The sequence below is a fragment of the Falco cherrug genome, chromosome 1 (genome assembly GCF_023634085.1).
Source record: "Falco cherrug isolate bFalChe1 chromosome 1, bFalChe1.pri, whole genome shotgun sequence".
NCBI classification, from domain to species: domain Eukaryota; kingdom Metazoa; phylum Chordata; class Aves; order Falconiformes; family Falconidae; genus Falco; species Falco cherrug.
In genome coordinates, this window is record NC_073697.1 from 45,934,052 (window position 1) to 45,960,946 (window position 26,895).

The 26,895-nt window shown below is 37.5% G+C and overlaps 1 protein-coding gene across 6 annotated transcripts in view; it reads left to right on the forward strand.

Annotated features, from left to right (window-relative positions):
- The window catches only part of MAEA (macrophage erythroblast attacher, E3 ubiquitin ligase), a 54,376-nt gene extending 28,050 nt beyond the window's left edge, over positions 1-26,326 (forward strand). For 3 of the 6 annotated variants that reach the window (XM_055717345.1, XM_055717262.1, XM_055717395.1), the window contains 7 exons: positions 10,087-10,209; positions 11,010-11,198; positions 13,110-13,186; positions 19,597-19,705; positions 23,770-23,903; positions 24,557-24,752; positions 25,146-26,326. In XM_055717345.1, coding sequence (XP_055573320.1) covers positions 10,087-10,209; positions 11,010-11,198; positions 13,110-13,186; positions 19,597-19,705; positions 23,770-23,903; positions 24,557-24,752; positions 25,146-25,241 — 924 coding nt within the window. In that variant the 3' untranslated portion in view covers positions 25,242-26,326. The remainder of the gene's footprint in view (positions 1-10,086; positions 10,210-11,009; positions 11,199-13,109; positions 13,187-19,596; positions 19,706-23,769; positions 23,904-24,556; positions 24,753-25,145) is intronic. The other 3 variants (XM_027815481.2, XM_005446387.4, XM_014285964.3) reach the window with 2 other exon arrangements.
- The last annotated feature ends 569 nt before the right edge of the window (positions 26,327-26,895 follow it).

The following is a 26,895-nucleotide window of genomic DNA, read 5'->3' on the forward strand; positions in this document are numbered from 1 at the left end:
GCCCACTGTATTGGAGGGTGATTAGACCAACCTATTTGCCGCTGGGTTAAATCACTTAAAACAACTACTCAAATATCTCCACAAACTTATACAAAATGTACTTCAGCTGAAGATTTTTATTATACAAAATACATATTTGTGACAGTAAGGTTTGAAGATTGCTGGTTATAATATACTGACTGCAAAACAAGTTTAAAACAACACTTAATAACAGTTAGCATGAGTTAGTCATAAAGTTCTTGCCCAATAGGCATCCCTGTGGGGGAGAAGACGGGTTCAGCCTGTCAGCTGATCCCAGAAGTTACGATGGACTCTTCCCTAACATCTCCCCTCGTTTGTATACTTTTATACTTTATAATACATTGCATACTCCATTATCATACACAGGATGGGTTACAAGTTTCTCATTTCCAGTGTAAATTAGTACACACGCTCAGATAGCGCTGCTGAAGTTTTTCACTAACTACACATGCTCTCCAAGCAGCGGTTTTCCCTTTTTTTTTTTTCTCTTTTTTTTTTGGGGGGGGGGGGGGCGGGGGGGGGGTCTGTGTCTTTGAGCTGGAGGTTGTGGGCTCCCACTATCACAATTACCTACTTTCAACCAGCTTTCTGTCGATTGCAACACTTTATCAACTTGTCTGCTCTTGCAGCCAGAACATCCTCAGGTGGGGACTTCTTTCTGCATAACTTAAGACAATGTTCTTCTTGCCATCCATTGTTTCCCGTCCTTCCCAAGGCTGACTCCCTCAATTAAAGTCCCTTCATAACAGCTGGAGAGAAACACTGAGTCAATTTGTAGTAATTTGGGAGTCTAGACAACAATTCACTATCTTTGAACTTATTCCAGCCCAGGACTAGTCCATTTTCTTTATATTTAGGTGGAGTTTGAATGACTCTAGTCATACATATTGCTGTTACTAACTGGTAACACATGGCCAGTGAGGTGCAGTAGTACCTTGGAGGCAGGTAACTTTGAGATGGAGGTGTGCGTTAGTATTACACTGAGATTATTGCATCTGAGGAAAGTAGTTTTGCCACAATGGTCAGCTCAGCAGTAGACATCTTATATATCCTTCATGTGACAAATGCTATACAGCTTATCAGCTGTGTGGTGCCATCAAGTTCCCATTCCTGTGGGGAGTACAACAGATCCTGGCTGTGGGGTCTCCATTCCACCCTCTGTTACTCCCATCAGCAGGTGCTGAGCTGGCAGGGTGTGTTGACGAGGGAGCTGTGGTAAAGTAGGTTCTGTGCATGCCAACCACCCTGAAAGCGATAGCTGTATTTTACCCTAAAAAGTTTTCTGTAACGCTATGCTTCTGTTAGGTCCCAGTTTTCTCCAATTCCTCCCCTGCCCCCAAAGTACTTTTCCCACAGCTAGTGATTCAAAAAAGATTTTTGAATTGAAAATTATCTGAAGGGAGAATGGTGTTGTCACCCTAGATACCTAGATATAGAAAAGGTTTGGTTTCAGTTATGCCTCTCAGATTTTGCCTACTGTAAATCCTTCCTGCCAGACGTTCCTTCAAAGTGTGAATGTTACTTTGCATTTAACATTTTCTCTTACTAAGTAACAGGAGTTAACTTTTTGTCGAAGAATGCATGTAGCTGCTAAGACAGACTGATCCTGCTTGGACTAAAGCTGCAGGGCTCACGCTGAACTGGCAAAGGATTAGTTGTTGTTACTAGAAGAGGTTATGACAGAAAATGGCCATGGTGGAGCGGAGACTAGAGGCTTTTCTTTTTCTGCCCAATGATGCATCTTAAGCTCTAGAGGCTGTCACACTGCTCTAGCATAGTCATTTATTGCTGTACTTAGCATGGTATAATGTACTGCTGGATAAGGTGCAGCTATTTGCTGAGCTACAAAAACTGCTGAGGCAGGAGTAGAGGATGCATTCGGAAAACAGCTTGCTAATAACCAACTTAAGTGCTAGCTGCAACTGCTCTACCAAAATGGCTTATGTGCATGAGCAAAAGTAGGAGGATGAAGCATATCTTTTTATTTGGTTTCGGAGCAGTCAGTACCAGAATATATACATAAAGTTTCAGTGACCACACCTTAGGAAAGCTGTTAGAAAAACTGGAGGAGATGATGACTGGGTGGGTGCTTTTGCTGAGTATGAGAGCAAAAGTCATATACCAAAGAACTTCATTGTCCTTAGGGAGGAAACAGTCTGCAGAATCAAAGCGAGAAAAATTAGTTTGATATCAGACAAAATGGTTCTAGTGATTAAATCATGTTATAACAGTTGCCAAAAGAAATACCAGTATCTTCTAATGTTAGACAAAATGTTCTGACAGATAATCAGTCAATGTAAGTTACTGGGGGGCTTTTAAAAAAACAAGCTAAAATTAAAAGGTCTGTGCTACACAGAGGTCACAGAAGATACTCTTATGTGAAAGCTCAACTTTGTACACCATGGGATGCTGTGTTTATTTGTAGACAAAAACTTTTCTGGCTCTTCTGTTGATGAATCTGTGGTTTGGCTGTCTGTCTCAGCTTTTTTCTAGCAACTAGCTCTGCAGCTGGCTTTTGAGTAGGACATTCTGTCAATTACTTTGTTTATTTTCTGTAATCCTGTTAATGTGTGTAGCATTGTAACACTTAATAGTAGCTTAATGAACTTCAGACAACATCATGAGCAGAGAGTAAGGAAGCCTTTTAATGTTAATTTGTCTCATTTTAACTGATTTTCAGTAACTGATGTTGCTCTATTGTCACCACCTATGCCACTGTTTTCCTAATAATTTGTTTCCCTTTGATCTCAATGCAATTTATACATAGTCTGCATTGACTTTGAAGAAACCGTTGTCACCAGCAGCCTTTTGTTCCTGCCCATATATTAGGGGCAAAAGAATTGTGTGGTGGTCTCAATTCATGTTACTGCCACCAAAGCCTGTTGCACTGTCAGACTCATCACCTGCACCTCGTTGTTTCCTTCTGCACATGTTTTCAAGTAGGCAGTTTTACTGTGGTGCGTTCCAGCCTTCCTGCTCCTGCCAACTGATGTGTGTTTTGCTGTTTCCCCACTGCAGAAATACACTCACATCTTTCTTCGTCCCCAGTTAGTTCTGTTGTCTACCTTGTAGCTCCTGGTGTCTGCCTTCTTCCAGAGTTGTGTAACAATAATTATGGCATTTAGATGATCCCTGGATTTGCTCTGTATTATTCAGAGGAAATTTTAACAAATTAATATATTAATATAGAAGAGTAATTTGACCTTTTTGTTTGTAACTATTTATTACTGCATTTCTGTTTTACTCTATAGAACTAAATTACATTGAAGGTTATGTTGGAAGTTGAGGGTATGTAGTTCAGTATGCCAGTAGTCATTGAAAGCTTAACACAACTCTAAAACAACTTCTAAAAAGCTAAGTGATTACTGTATTTCATAAACAAGTAGTTCGAATGCTTACTGTACTACTGAATGCTAAAGTGCATCAGCAAAGCCTTTTTTAATATTAAGGTAGAGCTCTTATGCATGTAATATGTATAGATAGATAGTCTTATTAAAACTGTCACTGGTACATACCCTTGGCAATGAGCCACTGGTAGCCTGAGGCATCCTGGCCTGTTTTCAATTTCATTTTGATGCTAGTAAGCAATTAAAAATAAACAATTCGCATGTTCAAAAAATACATAAACAGCATCTTAGGCTATTTGTTGTATAAAATAAGTGATTCATAGTATCATATTTTGACCTTTTTTCCACCAAGGAAGCTTTCTTTACAAAATGCTGTATTTTCCACCTGAATCAAATCTTTATCTTAAGCCTAACTTTTTGATGAATTATCTTGTTTTGAGAAGAGCTCATGGGGGATTTGAAGATATCAAGTATTGCGTGTTTTGGTACTTGCTTCTGTTTGGGTTTGAACCTTGATAAATGTTCATGTTTTATATGTGAAATATTCTAGGCTTTATTTTGATGCGTAAATGTTAATGTGAATTATAAGGGATTTTATTATGCATTCCTCCTGACAGCTTTCCAGACTTGTGGCTGGAGATGTCATAAAAGTACTTGAACTCACATACTGAGTGGAGACAATTTGAGAGGAATGACTTGACCCAACTGCTCCAAATTTTAAAATGTTACATAAATTAAACCCCTCACATGAACTACATAAATTTCGAGCAAAAGCTATATTGTTACTAGAGAAATTATGTTTTTGTTATTTTTAAGTCATTTTTCATGGTTTGGGTTGGAAGGGAAGTTTAAAGACCATCTAATTCCAACCCCCCCTGCCATGGGCAGAGACACCTTACATGAGACCGGGTTGCTCCAAGCCCCATCCAGCCTGGCCTTGAACCTGAACACTTCCGGGGATGGGGCATCCCCAGCTTCTCTGGGCAACCTGGGCCAGCATCTCGCTGTATTTTTGACGTAGGATCAAATGCCAAGTTGCTGGTTTGTTGTATCTGATACGGAAATGTGTGAGCAGTTTTCTTGGTAAATTGAGAGCCACACAGCTAAATCTGAAACTGTATATTGAAGAGTTTGCTTTTTATATTTAGGAATGAACTAATCAAAACAGTGGTTTATATATTAGAGACAAAATAATTACTGACTCTGAACTTCACTACAAAGTTTTTAAAAACTTTCACCTGCTGTGACAGACACTCTGCCTCTCATATTAATCTGCATATTGCATTTAGTTATGACCATGCAACTAATGAACGGTTGTAAGTTAAGTAAAAAATTTTGGTTTACTTGAGGTATAGTTACAATGCAAAGATGTTCCCCTTTAAAAGTTAGGTGAAAGCTTCTGCTTACATGCTGATGTCCAAATAGAAAGAGCTTATTAAGGGCATCGTGGGGCACTTTTAAATTGCCATGTGCAAAGAGGTCACTTCTAGTATGTGACTAAGACAAAAGTCTTGGGTGGAGTTACTGTTGGTGAACTTTGATATCTTACATTGACTACTGAGGTGCAGTCAGTTTGTAGTGAAGTGAATAGTTTGCTTGAGGTCCTCTGAAATAAGAGAATTCTGTGCAAATTCTTGAGCATATTACCAGTAGTTGCTCAAGTTCCACCAGAGAAGGCAGGCAAACAAGTCTGATAGTCATTCACTGTTTATAGCTAGACTTTGGTTTTTTGGGTTTGCTTAGCTGCTGTAAATGTGCGGAACTATTACTGGGTTTTTTTTCCCGTTCACTACTGATTTCTCTTAATTGTGCAGGACCTTAAAGTTACAAACTTTGTCTGGCTTTAAATTAAAGGTAGTTCACACTTTGATATATGGTTGCCAGTTTCTCAGTTGGTTCACAGCTTTAAAATAGACATAGCTGTGTTTAATTTCAAATTCATGTGAAGCTAAACTACCTATCAGTTAAAACCAAATTACCCTACCACCTTCGTATGCACAGCTGTTTTTCATATAACCTTCACTGTATTTTTGTGAACCACTCTTTCTTCCTTTTTGTTGCACAGCCATGTGAATTCATGAACTTCTGGGCAAGTCTTCATTTTCCTGAGTTTTGGTGTCTAAAACTAGCGTTTAAAGTAGTGACCATTTTCAGTACAAAGCAGGTATTCCATGGCTTCTAGAATTCATGAGCCTGGCTTCCTGCAGGTTTGTCCTGTAGCTGATGTAAGCTTTATTCTGAGTGTCCCCTCTGTGGAGAAAAAATTCAGATCTTTCCAGTGTTAACTCCAGTGAGGGCAGGTGTTAGAGTCTCCTGAAAACAAGATGCTGCTAAGGAGAGCAACCTGGCATGGGGTGGGATCACCTGAGAATTTGGCCCCCGACAACTCCTCACACTGACCAGAGAGTCTAAAAGCTGTTCGGAGGGGATGTGCATGTACATGCTTGAGATGTTCTCATTAAGAACCCTTCTTGGAAAATGGAGCTGCCATACAGGGATACAGCTTTTATGTTGGCCAGGAGTATGTATGTAGTAATAGTCATCTTAAAAGAATCCTTATTCTTCATAATATTTTATACCTTAATAATGGGAGTTCTGTGCAGATTCATAGGGTTGGTAACCTCCCTCCCTGGAGGCACTTGCAGCTTAAAAAGAAGCAGTGATATTTTAAAAGCTATATATATGTAAATCGGGCAGAGCACAGGGTGATGGATAGATGTATTCTTTGTTTAGTCTCTCTGATTCCACTTCAGTGTCCCCAGCCTTCATGTGCGCTTTTCTCTAATTGTAAATGTTTTTCTCTAAAGTTTTCACCGTTGTAATGGAATTACATAGTCTTTTTATGATAAAGTTCATCCCGTGCTTAAATAGTTAACTTTCTGGTATCTGGTTAGTGACTGTTGAATAGAAGGGAGGATTAGTTCACTTGTTAGTTCACTTTAGTCCCATAGTTTTTGAAGCAGAAGTTATAAACCTTGCCTTGTACTAGAAGGAAGAAGAATGCTTATGTTGTGTTCTCCCTCTTTAGTGTTCAGATAATTGTCAGTAATACTTAGAGTTCTCCTTGAACCATTTGAAACCTTTTCAGTACAATTGTAGAAGCCTAACTAAATGAAGGCTTGATGTTAACCAGTCTTCCTACCCAACATCAGGTATTCTGCATTTGTAAGCAAGTTGAGGCAGGGTAATCTAGGCAAAATCATTATGGTTACACACGGGAGGCTGGAAGGTCTGTGATGAGTTACGGTTTGATAACAACACTGAAATAATCTGTGCAGTGCAGGGTTCTCCTATGCTTCTGCAGTACTGGAAGTAAAATTTCAATTGCTTTTTACAATGTGAAAACTGAAATTGTGAAATGAAGGAAGACTTTACAGTGTTGCAAAAGATGGTAATTAAAGACTTTAGAATTGCTTTTTAATTTATGTACAAAGAAAACATTTACCATGATGCCCAATGCTGTGTCAGCTGGAGGGGAGGGTGTAAGGCAACAGATTTCTTGCTTCAGCTTTTTTCCATCTGCAAAACTGGTGGCAATATTTCTGTCAAATTGTGTGTTCACATTTCCTTGATTTTATATACAAACAAATTATGTAAGAGGGGCTCTTTGTAGCAGTATATTAAATCTTAATGCTGTTTTGGGAACCAAGAATGACAATGGTTCTGTACAACCTACTGCCTATGCAACTCTGAATTGCAGAATACCTTCAGAAAACTGTTCAGGATCAGGGTATTAATGGGGATTTTTCTGACTGGAACATGAGATACTTAAAACTGCTAATGCTGTTAACTGGTTCCCGTCCATGTAAGATGTGGCAGACAAGTAGTACTCAAGTACTGGCCTGTGTAGAAGAGCTGTGCTGGTTTTGGTTAAGCCAAATAATCCTCTGATACTCCATTTTTCTATTTCCTTAGTCCTAGCTAATGAAATACGCCATCAAGAGTAGGCACTGCTAAAAAAGGAAAATAAGAAAGCATGATTAGATTAAGAAAAAAAAAATCACCAAAAAAACCCCACAGACTTGGGTGACATGAGCACTACTTGTTTTTTTTAAAGGTTTATTGCCTGATTGTTGTGTTATTTTTCTTTTAACCAATCTGCATGATTAAGCCTTCTAACTACTTTTTATCAAATGCAAAAGCTGTTTCTCTCCCTACGAATGGATTTCTTAATGCTCTTTTTATATTGTTCCCTAACTTTCTATCTAGTTAATGGAGAAGAAAATCCTATTGATTGGTGCAATTTAAATGTGATTGTTAGTTCTGAAAGAAACTCTTTTAACTGAAAACGTTCTCCTCTGTTTTCTGGATACCTACTGTCTATTTAACAGAGATGGCTGCCAAGCTTTGACTTCTTTTGGCAACTGCAAATCTGATTAGCATTTCTGTACCAAACAGAACCTTTCTTCTTTAAATTTTCAGAAGGAATGTAGGAATTCTCTTCTTATTTGAGATAATTGTCTGCCTCAGCAACGACTGCGATCTTTTTGCTCGTAGTTGAGGGTTGCTGTACTAACACCTGACCGATAAATGCTTATAGTTGGAATTGTCTTACTAGCTTATTGACTTAAATGCCACTCTTATGCTTTTTTTGTGTGTGTGTGATGAAGCTTAAACTATGAAAAGCTAAAAAATTAGATTGAACCAGTGGTTTGTTTCTGCCTAGCATATCCAGTCTTTTATTTTTTTTTTATGTAGGAGAAAATGCTTTTGTTTTAGTTTGGTGTGAAAGCAAATGCTGTTTGTTAAGAGGACATATAGCTCAAATAAGCTTGAGGAGACCTATGAAGATACTATTTTTAACACAGATTGGATGGTCTTTCTATTCAGCAGCTGTATGGAAAAATATGCAAGCAAGATAATGACTATGGCTTTATTATATGTCAAATCACTTACACAGATGAGTTACATGGGCAGCAGGTATTTATATGGTCACCTTATCACACACAGGGGAATAATGCACTTCTTTTTTTTCCACTTGAGTATATCATCAGATGAACTTCAGGCTGCCAAAAAGGATTGCTCTCATGTTTTTATTAACAACAAAAAAATTGTTCTTGTGGAATAAGTTGACATTCTTTCAGTCTGTTTGCCAACACATTGATTAAATAGATTATTTTTTTATCCTTAAGGGAATGGGAGGACTCGGTGAAAGTCGAATCTTAGTTTTGTATTCTTTTGGTGGTATCATGGTTTTGTTGCTGTGATCTTACGATCTGTAAAATACAGTTACATGTCAACTGCTACCACTGTGTCAACTCACATTCAAGTCATAAGAGAGAAATCTTTAGTAAAGCTGAAGCTCGTGCTGCACTTCAGAAATACATGTGGCCTCTTCACATTTCTGTGAGTAGCCGTTCTGACAAACCTAACATGATCTGGTCCACTTCTCAGTATTGGACTACTTGTATTTATAAGGAAAAATTGGCAGTTGACATGCAAGATGTGAATGTGATATGCCTGATGCTGCTATTTTTTTTAGCTTTGTCTCCTGGAAGGTATGAAGTCTAAGACTAAGTATATTCAGCTGTTCTAACAGCAGGAAATGCCATCTGAGAGTGGTTTTGTTCACTAGAGCTACTGTAACATTTGTGATATTCAGCATTTCGGTTATATAACTTTCAGCATTTTGCTGTGAAGTCTACATAAAAATGAACTTCCTCAAAATTAGAGTGCATACTAAACAAATATTGTAGTATTGGATTTCTATTTGTGTACTGAATTATGGTTTCCCACAGCATATTTTCTTCAGCAAAGTATGAACTGTTGTAGTATGGCACATTTATGCACAGCTCTGAAATTACTTCTGGTGGTGCCAACTCGGAATGGATTCAGTTTCATATCATTTGGGAACATCTACCTAAGTCTTTTTCCAGTGGAAATATATTGGGGGAAAACAATTTTTTGATACCCTACTAGATCTTGGATTGTATTCAGTTGTGTTTGTCTTGACTGGTATGAATGTGTAAGCTGCTAGTAATTACAAAGTAGCACAGCCATCTTACAGGCTTGCTCTGGGCAGATTTGGTACCAGATTGCCACTTTTTCTTCAAAAACATCTGCTTCTGATAGGCACTTGAGGAATCTCATGGCTCCACCCCTTGCCTAACTGTTTTTTAATGTAGATACTTTGTTTTATCACATCAGTGTTGGATGTAAACGGAATTCTTGTAAGCAGTTGAAGGTCTGGAGCTTTCTACATTAAGCCAGTGAGAGAAAATATATTGGACACTTCAGACCATTGTAGGACTTGGCTCAAAACTGAGTTACAGATGGCTATGTAAAGTAGGTTTAGATACTCTTTTACATAGTTCTTCCTCATTTCAGCAAATGTTATATTGTCATGATCCTGTTGACATAGTAGGCCAAGCTTTGAGGAAGCCAAATACTCCTTGGCTTGTATGAAGTGCACAAAGTGATTGTGGGATCTGGTTACTTTCTGTGCAGAGGTCCTAGGTTTGATCTTCACTCCTTTTTTTTCTAGTTATGTTGTGTAAATCATCTCAGAAAAATACTGTCACTATCAGAATATCTTAGTGCATGGAAAGGCAGTCTTTAAAATATACTGTAATCTCTTTTTGCAAAGTACTATCCTAAAAAATGAGAGGTCTCAAGAATGAAGTCTTTACCTCTGTATTCCAGTTCTGTTGAAGAGTGGGTTGCTGTGTGAAGTATCAGTACAATTTAACAAGACCTGCTTTCCTTTTTGTTTTTGAAGGACTTGGTAAATATTGAAATGTTTTTGACTGCTAAAGAAGTGGAAGAGTCATTGGAACGACAAGAGACTATGACTTGCTTGGCTTGGTGTCATGATAACAAATCCAGGCTCAGGAAAATGAAGGTATAAAGATGTAACATGTTCATGTTTTGCTTAAATTGCTTCCTCAGTGTTTTCTTGGATATTTGATGTGGTTAATTTGGCTTAAATTACAGTTCTTGAATGAGGACTTGTAAGGACAGTAAGTACAAAACTCTTCTTTTAAGAAGGCATAGGTAGTTGGAACTGAACTAGCTCATGCAAATGGCAAACCTGAAACTGGGTGATAGGTCATCTTATGGATGCAAGTGTTGTCTCAACAAATTGTACTCAAATATAATAATAATAATATTCAGTAGCTTGGAGTGTGATTTACCAATGTCTAAATGCAAAACTATGTAGCGTCTTGGTATATGTGAACTTATATCTGTAACTCTCTGTATCCTGAGAATCTAACTCAGTTTTATAGGAAGGTATCTTGAGAGATTAATTGGTATACCTATGTCCTCACATTTAACACTGAGAGGAATTTCAGAAATTTTTGTCGTGGTATTTTTTAAGTGTTGTATATAAGAAAATAAAACATGAGTCAAGAACTAACTTTCTGTGAGAAACTACTGTTGAAATGTTTTTTTTAAAGTAAAAGCAGAGTCTAATCAAGTAATAAACACAGTAAGTCTTTCTCTAGCCATTGAGTACCATGACCTGAACATGCTGTATACTTGTTCCTATGCAGTTAGCTGGTTTAAACTTCCTTGTCTCTTAAATTCTGCATTTCAAAACGCGCTGTAATCTTTTATAGGGCTTGCAGAAATCTGTTTTTAACTGATATTAACCAAAATCCCTGCCTCCCTCAAAGATGTTTGTGTCTTATTTTTTTTAAGCTAAGCGCTTTCTTTAACCAAAAATGTTTGAGTGCACTTAATGATAAGCAAAGAGTGACGTTCTCTGTCACTCAGGGCCGCCAAAATGAGAATGAACCGAAGATGGGACGCATAACTAAATCGGCCAGTGATTACTCTAAAGAAAATGATGATCTTGTTATGGAAACCATTAAAGGAAAACCAGAATTGGTATGTAAACACTATTGCATAATTATACTGCTAAAAAATCCCCCTTGTGTAATCTTAACATGTTAAGTAATATAAGAAATAAAATATGAACGTCTTTTCATCACCAACTTTCAACAAAGAATAAATAAGGAAAATCTTCCCCATCCCTCTTTTTGGAAAACAACAATGAAAATCTTATTTCTGCAAGCCCTAATTTCTTTTTTTAAAAAAAAAAAACAAAAAAACAACAAAACCAAAACAAAACACCCAAACAGAAAATAAAGCTAAGGCTTTGAGAGATCAGAGTTGGAAGAAGAGAAATCACTATGCTTCTTTTTGAAACAAATAAACATCTCTTCTGTTTCTGTTTGTGTAGCTACTCATCGGTGCTAGTGTTCTAAAATCCCAGCCACCACCCTAATGCAAGCCTAATGTAAAAATTAGACTGTATGGTGGCCTGGGAAAGCACACAGTCCTGTAGTCTTCACAGATGTGAGCTCCTGTAAATAGCTGCTGCAGAGTTGCTTGAAGCTTACATTGTTCAAATGTGTGGATCATCTGATTGTCTAGGACTCTTCCAGTTACGCTTGTCTGCAGAACTCATGCAGCCATGGGCTTGCATCTTACTTGAAGATTCATTAAAAACAAATCACAAACTCCAAAGATTGTTTTGGGATGTGGGTTTTTCACCAGTGAAACATTTATATGAAATACTAAGCCCTAGGGTTTAGTATCTTTAACGATTAAAAAGCTTGATCAATTTTTTAGGAGGAACAAACTTAGCTGAAATTCTAAAGGGGGGGAGGGGTGGGTGGTGTCTGTAGATTTGAATAACAGGGTGTTTTAAAATAAGCCTATTTGAACAATTCAGAAAAAGCAGAAAAGAATTTTTTATTTTTTGCTACAGTTGTTGCAATGTGTGCATTAGTCACCTCAGGCAGTTAACTGATAGAAATATGGAGTTGTTCAAATTCCTATTGAAGTCACTGAGGAATTTTGATATTACTGTGCGGATGGACAATAAACAAAAGGCAACTATTCATTAGAAGCATGGGGGAAGGAAAAAAAAATTTGCCAAATGGAGCAGGGTAACTGAAGGAATCCAGTTCTTACCAAGATTCAGATGGCTTTGGATTTTTATTGTTTCTTTAAGGTAATAAAAGAGTTGACTGTGTCCCTATAAAGAAGCATAGTGACTCATTCTTTTATGGGGGGAGAATCTTTTTCCTTTTAATTCCACATATTCAAAGTTTTTTTATAGATTTTGTGAACTGGTGATGGAATTTGATTTAAAGGGACACTGTCAACTTCATTAGGCTTCAAATTTTACCTTTTTCCAAAAACAGGTAAATGCCACTTGGTTTTCTTGTTTGAGACTTGTTTCCAGCATGGCTTTTAGATGTTTGACAAGAAGAGCGGGATAGAAGTTTGAAGAAAGGGAGGGAGGGGAGGGGTTTGCAGCAACTTAAACTCTGTGCTGGTTTTTGTTAATAATGGGGACTTTCAAAATCATGTTCAAAGATCTCTTTCTTCCTTGCAGTCTTCTGGGTAGACCTCTCTTGTCTAAGTTACCACATAGTCCCAAACTTCTGTTGAATTTACAGCTTTAAATTGTAAGAAAGTAAAAAGAAACCTGTTACTCTCACTTGCATCTCAGGTAACAATGCTTTCAGTCAGGGAAAAGTTCATCCCCGCTAAATACTGACATTTTGCAGAAGGCAAGAGGAGGTGGTTTTTGTTTGCTTTTAGGGAATTCTGTGCTGATGTCTTGTCCGTAGAGTCAGCATTTCAACTTTTTTTGCATGAATGCCTAAAAGCAAGCAAACAAGGTTGCATGTTATTAACACTTTTTTGTTGTGCACATGTGTACTTAACATACTGGGCAGTGCAGTTTTGGCACCATCTAAGACCCTGTCTTGTCTTTAATCTCAGAGCTGTCTGGAGTTCAGCCTAAGGATTCAGGAGTTCATTGAACTCATTCGACAGAACAAGAGACTGGATGCTGTGAGGTATGAAATTAGAGTGCTTACCAAACAATTTTCATAACATGATATTATGCTTCATTAGAAACATGTGACTATTATTGCAACACCCAGAAGTCCCACTACTGTAAAGGCTCTTACTAGTGTTGTGATCAGTGTTTGGATTTAAGCTGGGGTTTAATCTTTTTTAAAAGACAAGGTATCATTCCATGGATGTATCTTTGCATCTCTTCAAAAACCTAATGTTGTCGCTGAAACTCCACACCTTACTCTTCAAATTTAAGGTTTAGAAAATTAATGTGTTTCATAAAACAATTGTTTTTTTCTCGTGGCATACAATGTTATGAGCTTATTTACCCTTAACTAATTTTCAAGAGGTACAGCTAGCTTCTCATAGGAACTCATTGCAGTTTTAATCACAAAAAATACTAAAAGGTTAATGCTTCAATTTTGACTGAATTCTCTTCTGCTTTACTGCCTTTGTTAAGCTTCTTGTTCTACAAGTTATGCTTTAGGCTAGGTTCACCCTTTGTTTCGAATGCATAGTTTGGAATTCTGTATTGTTGCATATATGAGATGAACAAGCTTATTATGTTACCCCACACTCCTTTCCCCTGCCCCAAAATGAGGAAGCCAACTTAATATCCATTTTCACATCTTTCCAACTAGTTCACTGGGGCCTGCTTTGAGAAGAAAGTAAAACTGCCCACAGTGATGTGAATCAGTAACAGAATTGGTCAGCCCTAATGACTACCTGACTTCAGCTACAAGACAGTCTTTCTGGCAGTACTTATGGTATTGGCACATGAAGCAATTTATGCATTTGAGTGAGTGGTCCTGATTTAAGGTGTTGGAATAATGTTCCAGAATAACATAGGAAACTAATTCTGCTGAAATGAGTGGAATTTTGATACTGGGACTATAAAACGTGTTGATAAGCAGTGATCTTGCCAGCCCTGCAAAGTGTCGTGCAGGTGGCAGCGCTACTGGAGCTTACACATGGACAAGGGGGAGAGGAACTCAGGGCAGGTGCTGTTTTATAAGTATTTAAACCTAGGGAGAGATGACAAGTTTTATGGCCAGACTTGGAGCTTTGCCTCATACATTCATTCTGGTGATAACGCTGTTGCCATTTAAGTTCTGACAAGTTTTATGTTAAGGAAGTTGCAAGTCTACCTACCTTTAAAACCATACTAGGTATTGCAGAAATTGAATCCAGTGGGAGGCTTTTATTTGTGGCAGAGCTGCTTTTTGGTCAGAGGAGCACAGAACTATAGAAAACATACTAAGTATTATAACATAAGCACAGACTGAAAACATTTGAGTGCGTTCCCAAGTTTTAGATATAGAAATTCTTCTGTAGGGCAAACCATGTAACCTTTCTTGAATAGAACAGGTGAGACTTAGTTTAAAAACAAGAACAAGAAGAAAGTAGTATAAGTATGTGGAGAGGCCAGTCTAATACTAACAGCACGCTCAAAATTACTTACCTGAAGTTTTAGGGTTATTTCCAGCTGTTCTTTCTAATTTCATTCAAATGTGTTGCTTGCTTTGAGCTAGCTCATATCATTCCTATTTTGCCCTACTTATACCTGAATCATCTTTGTTTTGGTCCCAGCCAAATGTTCAGCCTGAAACTGCAGCTAATTTTAATGCTAATAATTAAAGAAAACAAAACACCTACATACTAGCATTTAGATATGTGCACTTACCCTTTGATAGAGTTCTCAAATCCGAAGGAATTGTCAGGTACTTACGAAAAGGATGAAAGACACTAAACTACATTATCTGTTATCTGAAGTCCATGGTACTCTTTATATCCAGCGAATACTGTGCCTTTGTGCCTTTAGCTTTATCCTCCACTGAGTTTGCTGCTTTGCCAAATGTGCAGTCATGCATCTTAGCAATGAGTAGTCCATGCCCTAAAAACTATTTTCTTTGAGCTGCAGCTTCCTTATGTGGCTTGGAAACCAGAGGGCAGGCATAGAGCTGAAATAAGGAGGTAGGCTGAGAACTGGGACAAAGTAGATAAAGTCATTCTGTATTTTATTGTTGTCACTGGGTATTTGTTTCCCTCTGATCCTTTTTCTACATCAGAACTGGTAAAAGTTGCAAGTTGTCAACCCTCAAGAAGACCCAGCACTCTTGATGTGGAATAACTCATACTGTCATAGCCTCTGAGGTTTAAAACTTGCAGCTTCTGTCTGCATTGCAAATAGGCATCCATATTGACTTTTGTTAGGGGTGAAGCATGCATATTCCATACAGCTATTAAAATTCAGAGTTGACGTATATTTTATACGCAATTATAATTTGCCTGTCATAACAATGCTGCTTTAACATCATAACTTCTTGTAAAATGAAAAGGAGCTACAGAAGTCCTCCTATATCTTAATTCTCTCCTCTTTAACAGGGTGAGTTTTGATAATTCTGTGCATCCAGAGTTCAGCATATCAATGCTTTCCTTAAATAACGTGGTTTAAATGTTAGTTTTTACCATTTCGTTCCACTTTGCTTCAAAATAAATATGTAATGAATAAGGGAATATATTTTTGGGAAGGTGTAGCATAATTTTCACTGCTTCTAGCAAACCGTTGCAACTGGTGTTTTTATTAGCTTGCTTCTGTTAAGTGCCTGCAGCAGGATTCTTTCAGCATTGTGTCCGTGGTGCAATAAATAGGTCAGGCATCCATTAGAAAGCAGAGAAAGAGGCTGTTTACCAAATAGTTTCCTGTACAAGTGGAACTCAGAGAACTGACATTTTGTTGAAACGCAGCTGGTGTTTAAATAAGTTTGAAAGCTTTGCTTACTGCCTGCTGAGAACCTCTGAAGTGACATACTGCTTTTAGGTTAAAATTTATGTGAGCTTTAAAATTATACATCTCACTTAATAAGTGAATTTCTGTAGCTTTTTAGAATGAGTACAAATGAACCGTTCTCTAAGGCAGCTTATCAGAGTAGTCTTGAAAGTGCAAGTTTCGGGAATGTATGAAAACTGTTTCTTGAATATGAAGAGTAAATATCTTAAGCTTAAGTACATCGCAGTGTTTTGCCTAGTATCATTAGCCTTTACCACAGTCTTTTCAGGTTTGTTTTTTTTTAAAGCTCATACCTATTACAGTAACAATGAATGACTGATGATGCTAATTTCACACTTTTGGGGCTCTCATTATTTTCATTCTGGGAAATCTGACAGCATTCTGACAGTGACACAAGACACTTTACTCTTGTGGGGTGCCAGAGATAAATAGAGTTCTTGGCTAAAACCTTAACTAAACACCCTGTGCAATTCTTATGCTTGGGATATAATGGACAAAATGAGTAAATAAAAATAACTGATGTGCAAAGTTAGGAGAAAGCGGGCACAGTATTCATTTTAGTAAACTTCTCTCCTACAAGGGTGAATAAACACAGTTCTGTGGGTTTTTTTTATTGTGGGGTGGGGGTGGGGTGGAACAGGTACATAAAAAAAAGAACTTTTGAGCACTGAATATAAATTTTGCTGGTAGTCATAATGGTCTCCAAGATAAAGGCATTCAGGCGTTGGTCAGACTGAGCAGAAATAAGTCCTTGCATGATAACACCTTATGGCTGTGTTCAGTTATTGCTACTTCCTGATAAATGTTTAGTCTTGTATTCAGGCACATGTAGATAAGCACATACATAGTATACAGTTTATATACATTAACAACTTAATGTACCCTTAGCAGACAGTAAACTGTAAATCTTCAAGTCTTCTTAAATATCCTTCCATTCGTGGATTTGTCAAGTGCAGTATGTCTGCTGTACCTGCATGGGCTAGAGGAACAGCTACTTCAAGCAAAAGACTTTGTCCCCACAGAGTTTACAGAATCATTCTGGCATTTGAAAAACAAAATTTTCTACTTATTACTTTGATTTGTCACAAGAACTTAGTGGTTTCAGTGATGGTCCAATGGTCATAATTGTAAAAAATTTTAGCCCCCTTCTCTAGTTATATTGACAAGTGTGTGCTAATGGTGGTAAAAACATTGTAAATAAGCATTGTAAGGTTCATAGATAGCTCCAAGACCATAACATTGGCACAAAGAGGTGGAAGTAGCTGAATGAAAAGGGAGGGGGTGAATAATGGCATGAGGGCAAATAAGGTGTTATTTAAATGTTGTGCATTTATGAGTACTCACATAGTACTGTTTCTTGCTTCCCAATCTAAACAAGACTTCAGAGTGCTATGAATTACTGAATATGCTTCTCTTTTAAAGGGTATCTTGCTTCATTTTAATTTGTTTGCTCTGAGGATGATGTTTAGACATTAATTAGCCTGGCAGGCTTTGTGCAAAAACTTCATTGATTTCTTAAGGGGCACAGGTGGAAGGGATGCCAGGAGATGGAAGACAAACAGAAGATCACTTTAGAAAACCTAATTCCTTCTGGCAGCACCCAAACCAAGAAAACCTAATTCCTTCTGGCTGCACCCAAACCAGCCATCACATCCCAGCATGTTCAGTACTTTGCAAATGATAAAGTGTTGGATTGCTGAGCACTTCTTTGAATGGCTAGCACACACACAGGGACTATATATTACATATGCACAGAACAAAGCGTTAACTCTGTTTTTTCTTGAACGCATACAGTAAGTGTGGCCAGTATTTACCCTGAGCTGCAACAGGCCTTGCTGTAAGCAAGGGGGATGTATTGTTGAAATGCTGTTTGTAAAAGCAAACTGTCAGGGCATGATGGGAATAGGACCACGGTGCTAGTGAGGCTGGCAGAAATCTGAAGTACCAGTTCTGTTTTAACATCACAGGACACAAGTGGACAATGATAGTTCTTAAGAGGAATTTTGTTTTCCTCTTCTTCCTACATGCGTACATAGTAATTTAGCTTAACTGGTAGGTCTGAATTTTTTTGCTTTGACTAAGTTTTCTTTTAAATAGCTATCACTTTTGACTGCACCTCTGCAGTAGTACTTCAGTTTTCTTTCAGTATGTCCAAGCTGCCTAGTCTCTTTTCTCAGGCCATGGGGTTTGTACTTCTGCTTTCAGAACAGTAATTACCTGGGGAATAATATTTACATTTCTGAATTGCTCACCCGAAATAGGAAGTTGGGTGGAAACAGTCTGTCCCACATAACTTCCATTGCTTCCTGGTTTGGGTGGGAGAGGAAGTAGGAGTACTGAAGCACTGCTAAAGAGACTGTTCTCATGTATTGATGACCTAAGTGTAATTACTAGGACACAGAATTGGGGGTGGGGGGGGTAAAACACCCTATCTAGATTTTTTTTCCTCTGGATTCAACCCATGAAATGGGCAATTGGAAAATACTGTGTATTCCTGAAAGTAACTTCTAACTGTAAATAGATTTTCAACAAGAGTTTTTAAAATTTAAAAAGAGCAAACACCAAGTCATCTCTGAAATACTCTGGTATCTTCCCCATAATACAAACTGTGGAGAAAATACAGCATAGGGAAGACTTTTCTACACTGAAGCAATGCCAGAAATTCAATATGGTGCTGATTCCGTACTCAGTCTACTATGCAACATCTGTGCACCACAAAATGGGAGCTTTTAGCAGAAATGCTGAACTAATCATCCAGCTTAGGCTGGAGGGTTTTCCAGCACACTTAAGCTCCACTTGAAAATTGATGGTCTTAGGAAGGCTGTATAGGGGAGGCTTTCATACAATGATGTGAAGCAATTGAATATCATTATAATCTGATCATAATTCTTTGATTTCTTAGTACTAATTTCCTGAAAAATAATGAAGTTTGTGGTTTTGTTTTTAATAAACTTCTGTTAATTCTGTCACTTCTTTGAAATATCCAAGTTTTCAGCCTGTGTGTATCTCTTAAAATCAGTATATGTTGAAGTACAAAAACTTGTACTGAAATTCTACTTAATTTTATTTCCCTAGCAAAAAAACCCTGCTCTTAAGGTGTTTTCTACTTAATTACCCTGCAATTTCTTGTAGTCTGCACAGACAGTGATACTGCCTTCTAGCCTATACAAAAAAAGTAATTCTCTCAAATATCAGTATAAACAAGGTAGATATTTGAACACCTTGGTTTGGAATAGCTGATTACCAGACTGCGTTTATCTCACTTGTGAGCGTATGCCAAAAGAGTAAGTGCGATACATTGAATGTGCATAAGCAGAGACGTTTCTTCTAATAATCATGGATCTGTCATTCTAGATGTAGGTGAGGTAAGAATTCATGCTTCTGTAGGAAGTTCTGGGGTCTAAGAAATTTAAGTGTAAACCTGCTAGTTCTTAAGGTTGTTCTTACATTCACATTTGCAGGGTGTATTTTTTTAAGCCCTTTAAATGTGTTACCTTTTGGAGTTAATGTTTTGAGAACAGGATATAGAGGGGTTTTTCAGAAAGCTTACATAATTATGTAAATTTACTTGATTTAGAAACAAGGCTATCTAATAAAGGTATGAATTCTATATTTCAGACATGCAAGAAAGCATTTCAGTCAGGCTGAGGGAAGCCAGCTGGACGAGGTTCGACAAGTGATGGGAATGTTGGCCTTTCCTTCAGATACTCATATCTCCCCCTATAAGGTAATGTTCTGCTTGAAATTCAGTGGTACAGTAGAACAATAAAATAACATGTTGAAGTTCTTTTTCCTTGCAGGAAAATGCACTGATAATCTGAATATGAAATGTTTTTCTGATCTTACTTTATAACATCCTCCTTTATAATAGTCCTTAATTTTAATAACCAGTCCTTGCCTCCATGTTAATCCAGGTAGTATTTGTATTGTTGTAGTTAGATCTTAATTATAACAGATCCACACTGAGCTAGGCTTACTAAAGATCTGTGGGACTAGAAGCCTGATAAGCAAATGCACAGCAAGAGGCAGAAGGTGGGGAGGTACAAAGGAAAATCTGAGATAGTTTTGTTCGGCATACTGGCTAAGCTGTGGCCTTAATACACTAACAGCATTTGTTAATTCTGCTTCTCAAATTGCTGTTTGTGTGGTGCTTGGGATGAAGAAAGGGAAGATTATTTGAATGATCCGAAAGCAGTGTTTTTGATGCTTAAAAATGTTTATTTGGAGTATACACATTAATGTAGATATTAGTGGTAATACCTACATCTAAACTTGAATCAAGCAAAATTCATTAGTTTTTCTACAGATTGAGTGCGTTCTGTGGTCATGTTCTAATTGCTTTTTTTTTTAAACTTGGCATTGGAAGCCAAAGGTAGACAAGAGCTGCGCTGGCAAAGCAAGACAAGAATCCTGTGAAATGCCAAGCCAGTATGTGGCAATGCCAGTATAAACATGTGTTTTTAAAACAATGAGTGATGAAATCAATGGTTTAACAAAACAAACACACAAAAACCACCAAACCAACAATCCACAGAATTAACGTGGATTTCTTTGGTAATCCTAGAGTCCTAGAAGGATCCTGGTATTTTTGAGTCCACATTTGATGGGAGTTAAGCGTAAACGATAGATGCGTTAGAAGACTATAGGTGTAAGACAGAACTTATCATCGTTCCAGTAGTTAGAAAGAAATAGGTAGGAAATAAAAATCCTGTGTTTTGTTCTAAGGGCCAGTTTGGACAGAATGTTTCAATGAGGGAGAGCAAGGGGAAAGGCTAGTGGTGTTTCATATACAAACCGACAGTTGAAACAATTTCCCTACTACATCTTATGGATCTTACTTAAAACATTCTATTTTATGGAAGTTACGGTTTTGGTCCTCTAATGATTACCTAGATCAACAGAATTATAGAGTGCACACTTGTTTGGCAGTACCTTTAATATGTTAACTAGGAGTTCTGTGCATAAATGACTTCTTAAAATTGCTTTAAGTAAAATTACTTTTAAATCTGTGAGAGTTTGTCAGATCATAATACCACTAATCAATTGATTTTCATTAATCCAAGGGAAGAAGCATCCTCTATAACCAATGAAGACAACTTTCTCCAGCTTGTTGTCCTATCTTTTGGGACTTTAAGGGAAACATATTTAATGTTCTGGCAAAATCATCTTGTTTTGTATATCCTTTGAACAAGCTTGTGTAGCTGTGGCTGGAATTATTCCAACTGGACACTTAGTAGCCTCTACTTTTTTGTCCCACCGCCTAGGCCCTTAATCATAGACTTTTCTTAATGATTAGTAATAGTTTGTTTTTATTATGGATCTGTTGTAGGCTGTGTCACATCTTCTCAAGGATTGCCTTAAGGTCAGAACAAAAGCTTCATCCTGGAACACCGGGAACATTCTGACCTTAGATGGGTCAGGTGATAGAGCAAACATATATGCAGTTGGGTGGCAGAAACAGTGCTTTTTGCATTAGTTAAGGCAAGATAAGTGTGTGTATTTATTTTTGTCCCCATCTGTATAGGTTCTCTGCCTCAGTTCTGCTTGTTGATTTGGAGCATTTTGAACTCAGACAAAGACTACTTATGTCCAGGATTCCTTCCTTTTCTGTGGATTTGCCTCTGAATCTTTTTACCTCTTCATGTGAATTCTTCTCTTTGCTGTTGTTTTCAGCTGCAGACTCACAGATGATCCAACTGTTTCTGCTGCCCAACTCCTCTCTCCCATCTTAATATTCCTGATGGATTTCAAGAGATTCCAAAAGCCATCACCTACAGTCCTCTTTTAGCTTTTGTGTAATTCTGCTTTCTAATTGCTTGTCTGAAGAACACCAGGGCTGCATTGTGAGCTGCATTTCTTCCGTCCCTCACCCAAAGATGTTCCTGGTTTAATGGGAGCTATTAAGTCTGTGTTCATGGAGACACGCAACTTCATAATCTCAGCTAAGATTTAGTACTTATACATAAACCACTTCACCATTGAAGCTGGCAGTTTCTGCTAGAGAGAAGGGATGGAGAAATAATTCTTCTCTCAGACAACTGCTGTCAAAATCCAGTTTAGCCCTTCATTGAGTGTTGGACTTCTACAAGATATTTCTCAAGTTTACCTGAAACACAGTTCTGTTAACATGTAATTTCAGGTTAACGGTGACAAACCTATTCATAAAACAGTAAAAATTACTTACTATCATCATCCAGATAAAAGTTCTCAGGCCAGTGTGATCATTTTGCCATGGGGGAGTTCCACAATACAGGCTACAAGAAAAGGTGGTGGTGGAGTCCCTCCTTCTCCAGTTCTTGATTTGGATGAGCAGGGAACTGAGGAGAAGACAAGTGGGCCAAGGTGGTACAGAGCAAAGCATAAACCCTGGTGTCTATGTCATGGTAAAATCACTGCTGAGCAATTTTGATATAATGTGTTTTGAATTCGATGCTGTTACTCAGTGTATTGTCTGTCACTGATTTTCTTTAAAAGCCTGTTTTATACACTAAACAATATACTAAAGCCACAAAATGGTTTGGGGTTGGAAGGGATGTTTAAAGACCATCTAGTTCCAACCCCCTGCCATGGGCAGGGACACTTTCCACTAGACGAGGTTGCTCCAAGCCCCATCCAGCCTGGCCTTGAACACTGCCAGGGATGGGGCATCCACAGCTGCTCTGGGCAGCCTGGGCCAGTGTCTTGCCACCTTCAACAGTGAAGAATTTCTTGCTATTATCTAATCTAAACCTACCTTCTTTCAGTTCAAAGCCATTCCCCCTTGTCATGTCTTTACATGCCCCTGTAAAAACTCCCTCTCCAGCTTTCCTTAGGCCCCCTTTAGGTATGGGAAAGCTGCTGCAAGGTCTCCCTGGATTATTTCTCTTAGTTGCCTCAAAGTGTAGCTTGCACAGTTGGTAGTATGAACTTATTTCTAAGATATGTAAACATTGCCATGTCTCTTGACCAAAATGCAGGTCATGGATGCAAAGGAGAAGGGGTGCTAGCAGAAGAGAGGATTATATCTTTGCCTGTATAGATAACAAATATATTTTCAAAGGGTCTTCACTTCTTACATGACTCTTTCTCAGCATTACTTTTAGGGTTCATATGCATTCTTGACCTGTGGGTTTAGTTCTATGGAAAAAAAAATGTTTACATACTATTCTCTGTATTTTTAGGTAATGCACAGCAGTACAATATATATTAAAGAATTTTGTCCTTAAATGCATAGCTTACCTAAGCTTTCTCGACCCTGGGGTTGTGCCAGCTCTTCAAATTAAAACCTTTTTACAAAACTCTGTAAACATTATATATTACAAAGAGGTATCAGTAGAATTAGCCTGACTTGTAAAAAGGTTTGGGGGGGGGGGGGGGGGGGGGGGGGGGAAAAAAAAAAAAAAAAAACCCGCAACATTTCTGGCTTACTGATGTTAATGGCTCAGACTATAGAGCAAACACTCAACAATACTAATGTTGCTTCACAAGTATTCTAGAAAACTAAATGCAAGGAATAGCCCTACCAGGATTTATGTACCTTAATTAGAACATTTGGTAGATGACAGAAGGAAGTTGAATATTGTTATGCCAGCTATTTTAAGTAATACTTGATTTAAGTCATATTTCTAGTAAAGTAGTGTTAAAAGATACTTTCTAAACAAGTACATTCACGCTATGCATTAGCATGTATACTTGTATTTTGTGCTGGATTCAGTCTAGTGAGTTTGCACAATGTACCACTCCCAGGCTTCCCCCCCCTGCCCGGCACAATTAGATTGAAAACAACTTATAGTTGTGTTGGTTTTCTAACAGGATCTCTTGGACCCTGCTCGATGGAGAATGCTGATCCAGCAGTTTAGATATGATAACTACAGACTACATCAGCTGGGAAACAATTCTGTTTTTACTATAACACTCCAGGCAGGCCTTTCAGCTATAAAAACACCGTATCCTTTAATGCAGATACTACTGTCGAATGCAAAACGACATTGTGGGTTTTTTATTCTATGGATGCTTTTCAGAGAGCTCAAAGAGGATATGAGACACTTGCATACTTTTGCTCATGAGTTGTTTAAATGGAGTATGAATTGCTGTCCGTTACATGAAGGGGGGACTATAATAAATGGCATGATGTTAGAAAAATATTAAGGTGAGATCTACAGTGTGTTTGCATACTAAGCTATCTTTCCATGTGTCTTCAGTTAGTGAATATATCTGCAAAAATCGGTGAACTGGGTCAGAATTACCATTTTTTAAGCACTTGGACACAAATGTACCTTCTCTGTTTTTATGTGAATATTCAAATATATCCTGCATGTTTTGAAACTTAATTGGATTAGCTACACACTATGGTGATTAGAGGAGGACTGGTGCTACTAAAGGTTTCTACATCAGAAACTTTACCTGGAGAGGGTGCCAGATTCTTGTGGCTCACTCTTGTTCCTTGAAACAAGCACTTGATTCTTAGATGTGCACTTTAAACTTGAATTAAATGGTCTTGTATGTTCTGTAACCTAGCACTACCTTTTTTCCAATATATGTCATTAACTAATTGTTGTTGCGCTCTGCGGTGGCTGTTCCTTAACTTGCTGTTAAACAGACAGTGTTATAAAGAGGATGGGAGCTCAAAAAACCCAGACTGCCCTGTGTGTAGCAAATCCCTGAACAAGCTGGCTCAGCCTCTGCCTATGGCACATTGTGCCAACTCCCGACTAGTCTGCAAGATTTCGGGGGATGTAATGAACGAAAATAATCCTCCTATGATGTTACCAAATGGATATGTCTATGGATACAATGTGAGTGTTGAAATAAATGACTTGCTGAACTTAAAATAGCAGTGGTTGTAATAAATTTATCAAAAAAGAGCTTATAAATTCAATCAGAAAGAAGTATCTTCTGTATTATCAGAAGATAAACAATTTCTTGTAATTGCTGAAGGACTGTATATTTATGTGATTAATTGGTCTTTAAAGGAGCTACTACCTGATTTAGTAGGTGAATTTATAATGTGAAATCAAATTACGTAGGAACTGTTTCCTTCTGGAGAACAATAATGTAGAATAAGTAACTTGTGGGCAAAGATATTTTGATTTCAGATTATAATTTTCTTAAGTCTATTTACTAAATAGTTAAATAATACTTTTGAGTTATTATTGTGAATATTATCTTTTGATTTCACTCTTTTTCAGTCTCTGCTTTCTATTCGTCAAGATGACAAAGTAATTTGCCCAAGAACCAAAGAAGTCTTCAACTTCTCACAAGCTGAGAAAGTCTACATCATGTAGGTTCATAAAACACATGATGAAGTGCCGCTGGAATTTTGACACAGTGTATATTGGCATACCCTGTAAAGGGGGGGGCCTTAATGTGTGGCAAAGAAGCAAAACCTGCCACCCTGGGGATCAGACCTGTCGGTGGCATTATTGTTTCTTGCGACCAAAGATCAATGAGCAACAATAAACACTCTTTAAAAAAAAGAGAGGAATTTATGACTTAAGTTTGTACTTGAATAAAAACAAAAATAAAATTTTGATTGTTAAGGTTTTGTAATGTAAGGTCAAAAATTGGACTCTTCTCAAAAGTACTCTCATCTTCTAAAGGATAACTTTCTTCAAAGATGGACACTTGCACTGGGGGAAAAGTTACAACAGATTTGAAATTAAATCCATTTTTCTTCCCTCTTTTTCAAATTGTCCAAGACCCTTTTGTTATCAAAGATTTCAGTACTACCAATATGTTCTCCTTTAAGCTCCTCTTTGCCTTCTTTATGATCCTCTCGTGAAGTAATCCTGAACATGAATTCTGTAACTTATTTCCATGGGAAGATATTGATGTCTTTGACACGAGCCTGGCTTCTCTGGAGGATCAACTAGGGACTGGTTTGAAGGAGTATGAAGTCTTTTTCCAAACCCAAATATTTTAAGGAGGTTGCATAAGTGTCAAGAGGAACCGAGAACATTTCAGGCAAAATCCAATGCTTGTTTAAATGTTCTTTTTCCAGTCTACCATAGTGTTAAAGTCCTTCTAAAGTTATTAGTTATGTGCATAGGGTTCAATATGAAATCATTAGTGCTACTGCCTTATTTCTTGCTTTGAGAATGTACTCACATGAAAATGAGCTGGTATTCTTAAGTGTTGGGCGAAGTTTCTGAAGATGCCTTGCAGGATGATTACATAATTTTAGGGTCTAAATAGTATTCATTACTGAAACTAATAGTCAATTTTAACAACTACAGAACACATCCTTATGACTTTTCAAAAGAATTAAACCATTGTAGTTTAAACAAAACCATATGTAGAGGTTTGTATTTAGCGCTTATTTTTGCATGTTGATGTTGATTAGCTAATAAAAGATTGTAAATGTAAAACATGTTAATAAAAATTGTTTTCCATTTCTTGATTATAAAAATCAGAAAGCTGCTTTGTATTTAAGTGCTAAAAAAATTAACTTTTATCAGGGTGTCTTTTAAAAGGAGTACAGCTTCCACGTGTTGTGTTTCAGTGTTCTGCAAGATTTAAAAAAAAAAAGTAGTCACCAAACAATGAAAAAAACACCACCACAGCACAACCATAAATATTGTTAAGGCTCCCACATCAGAGCATCTCAGTCAAATAACTGGTTTTCGTTTAAACTTTCCATATGTGAACAGTACAGTCCATTCTACAATCCTGAAGCTTTTTTTCAGTTGCTTCCTAGCAGACTGCCTAATATCCTAGGGTGTTTCTTCTAGTACTGTTTTGTGGGAGATGTTAAGTGTGAGGTTTTGATGTATGACTGAGTGCTTTAAAGAATGCTAACAACTTCTGTTCATGCTCAATACTTAAAATCACAGTTCTATAAACTGATTGTATTGGCCATTCTGAAACCGTAAATACAGTGGCATTTCCAGGGAGGTGTGTCTGAAAAGGTTCCCTTTTCAGTATGCATATGTTGTTGGT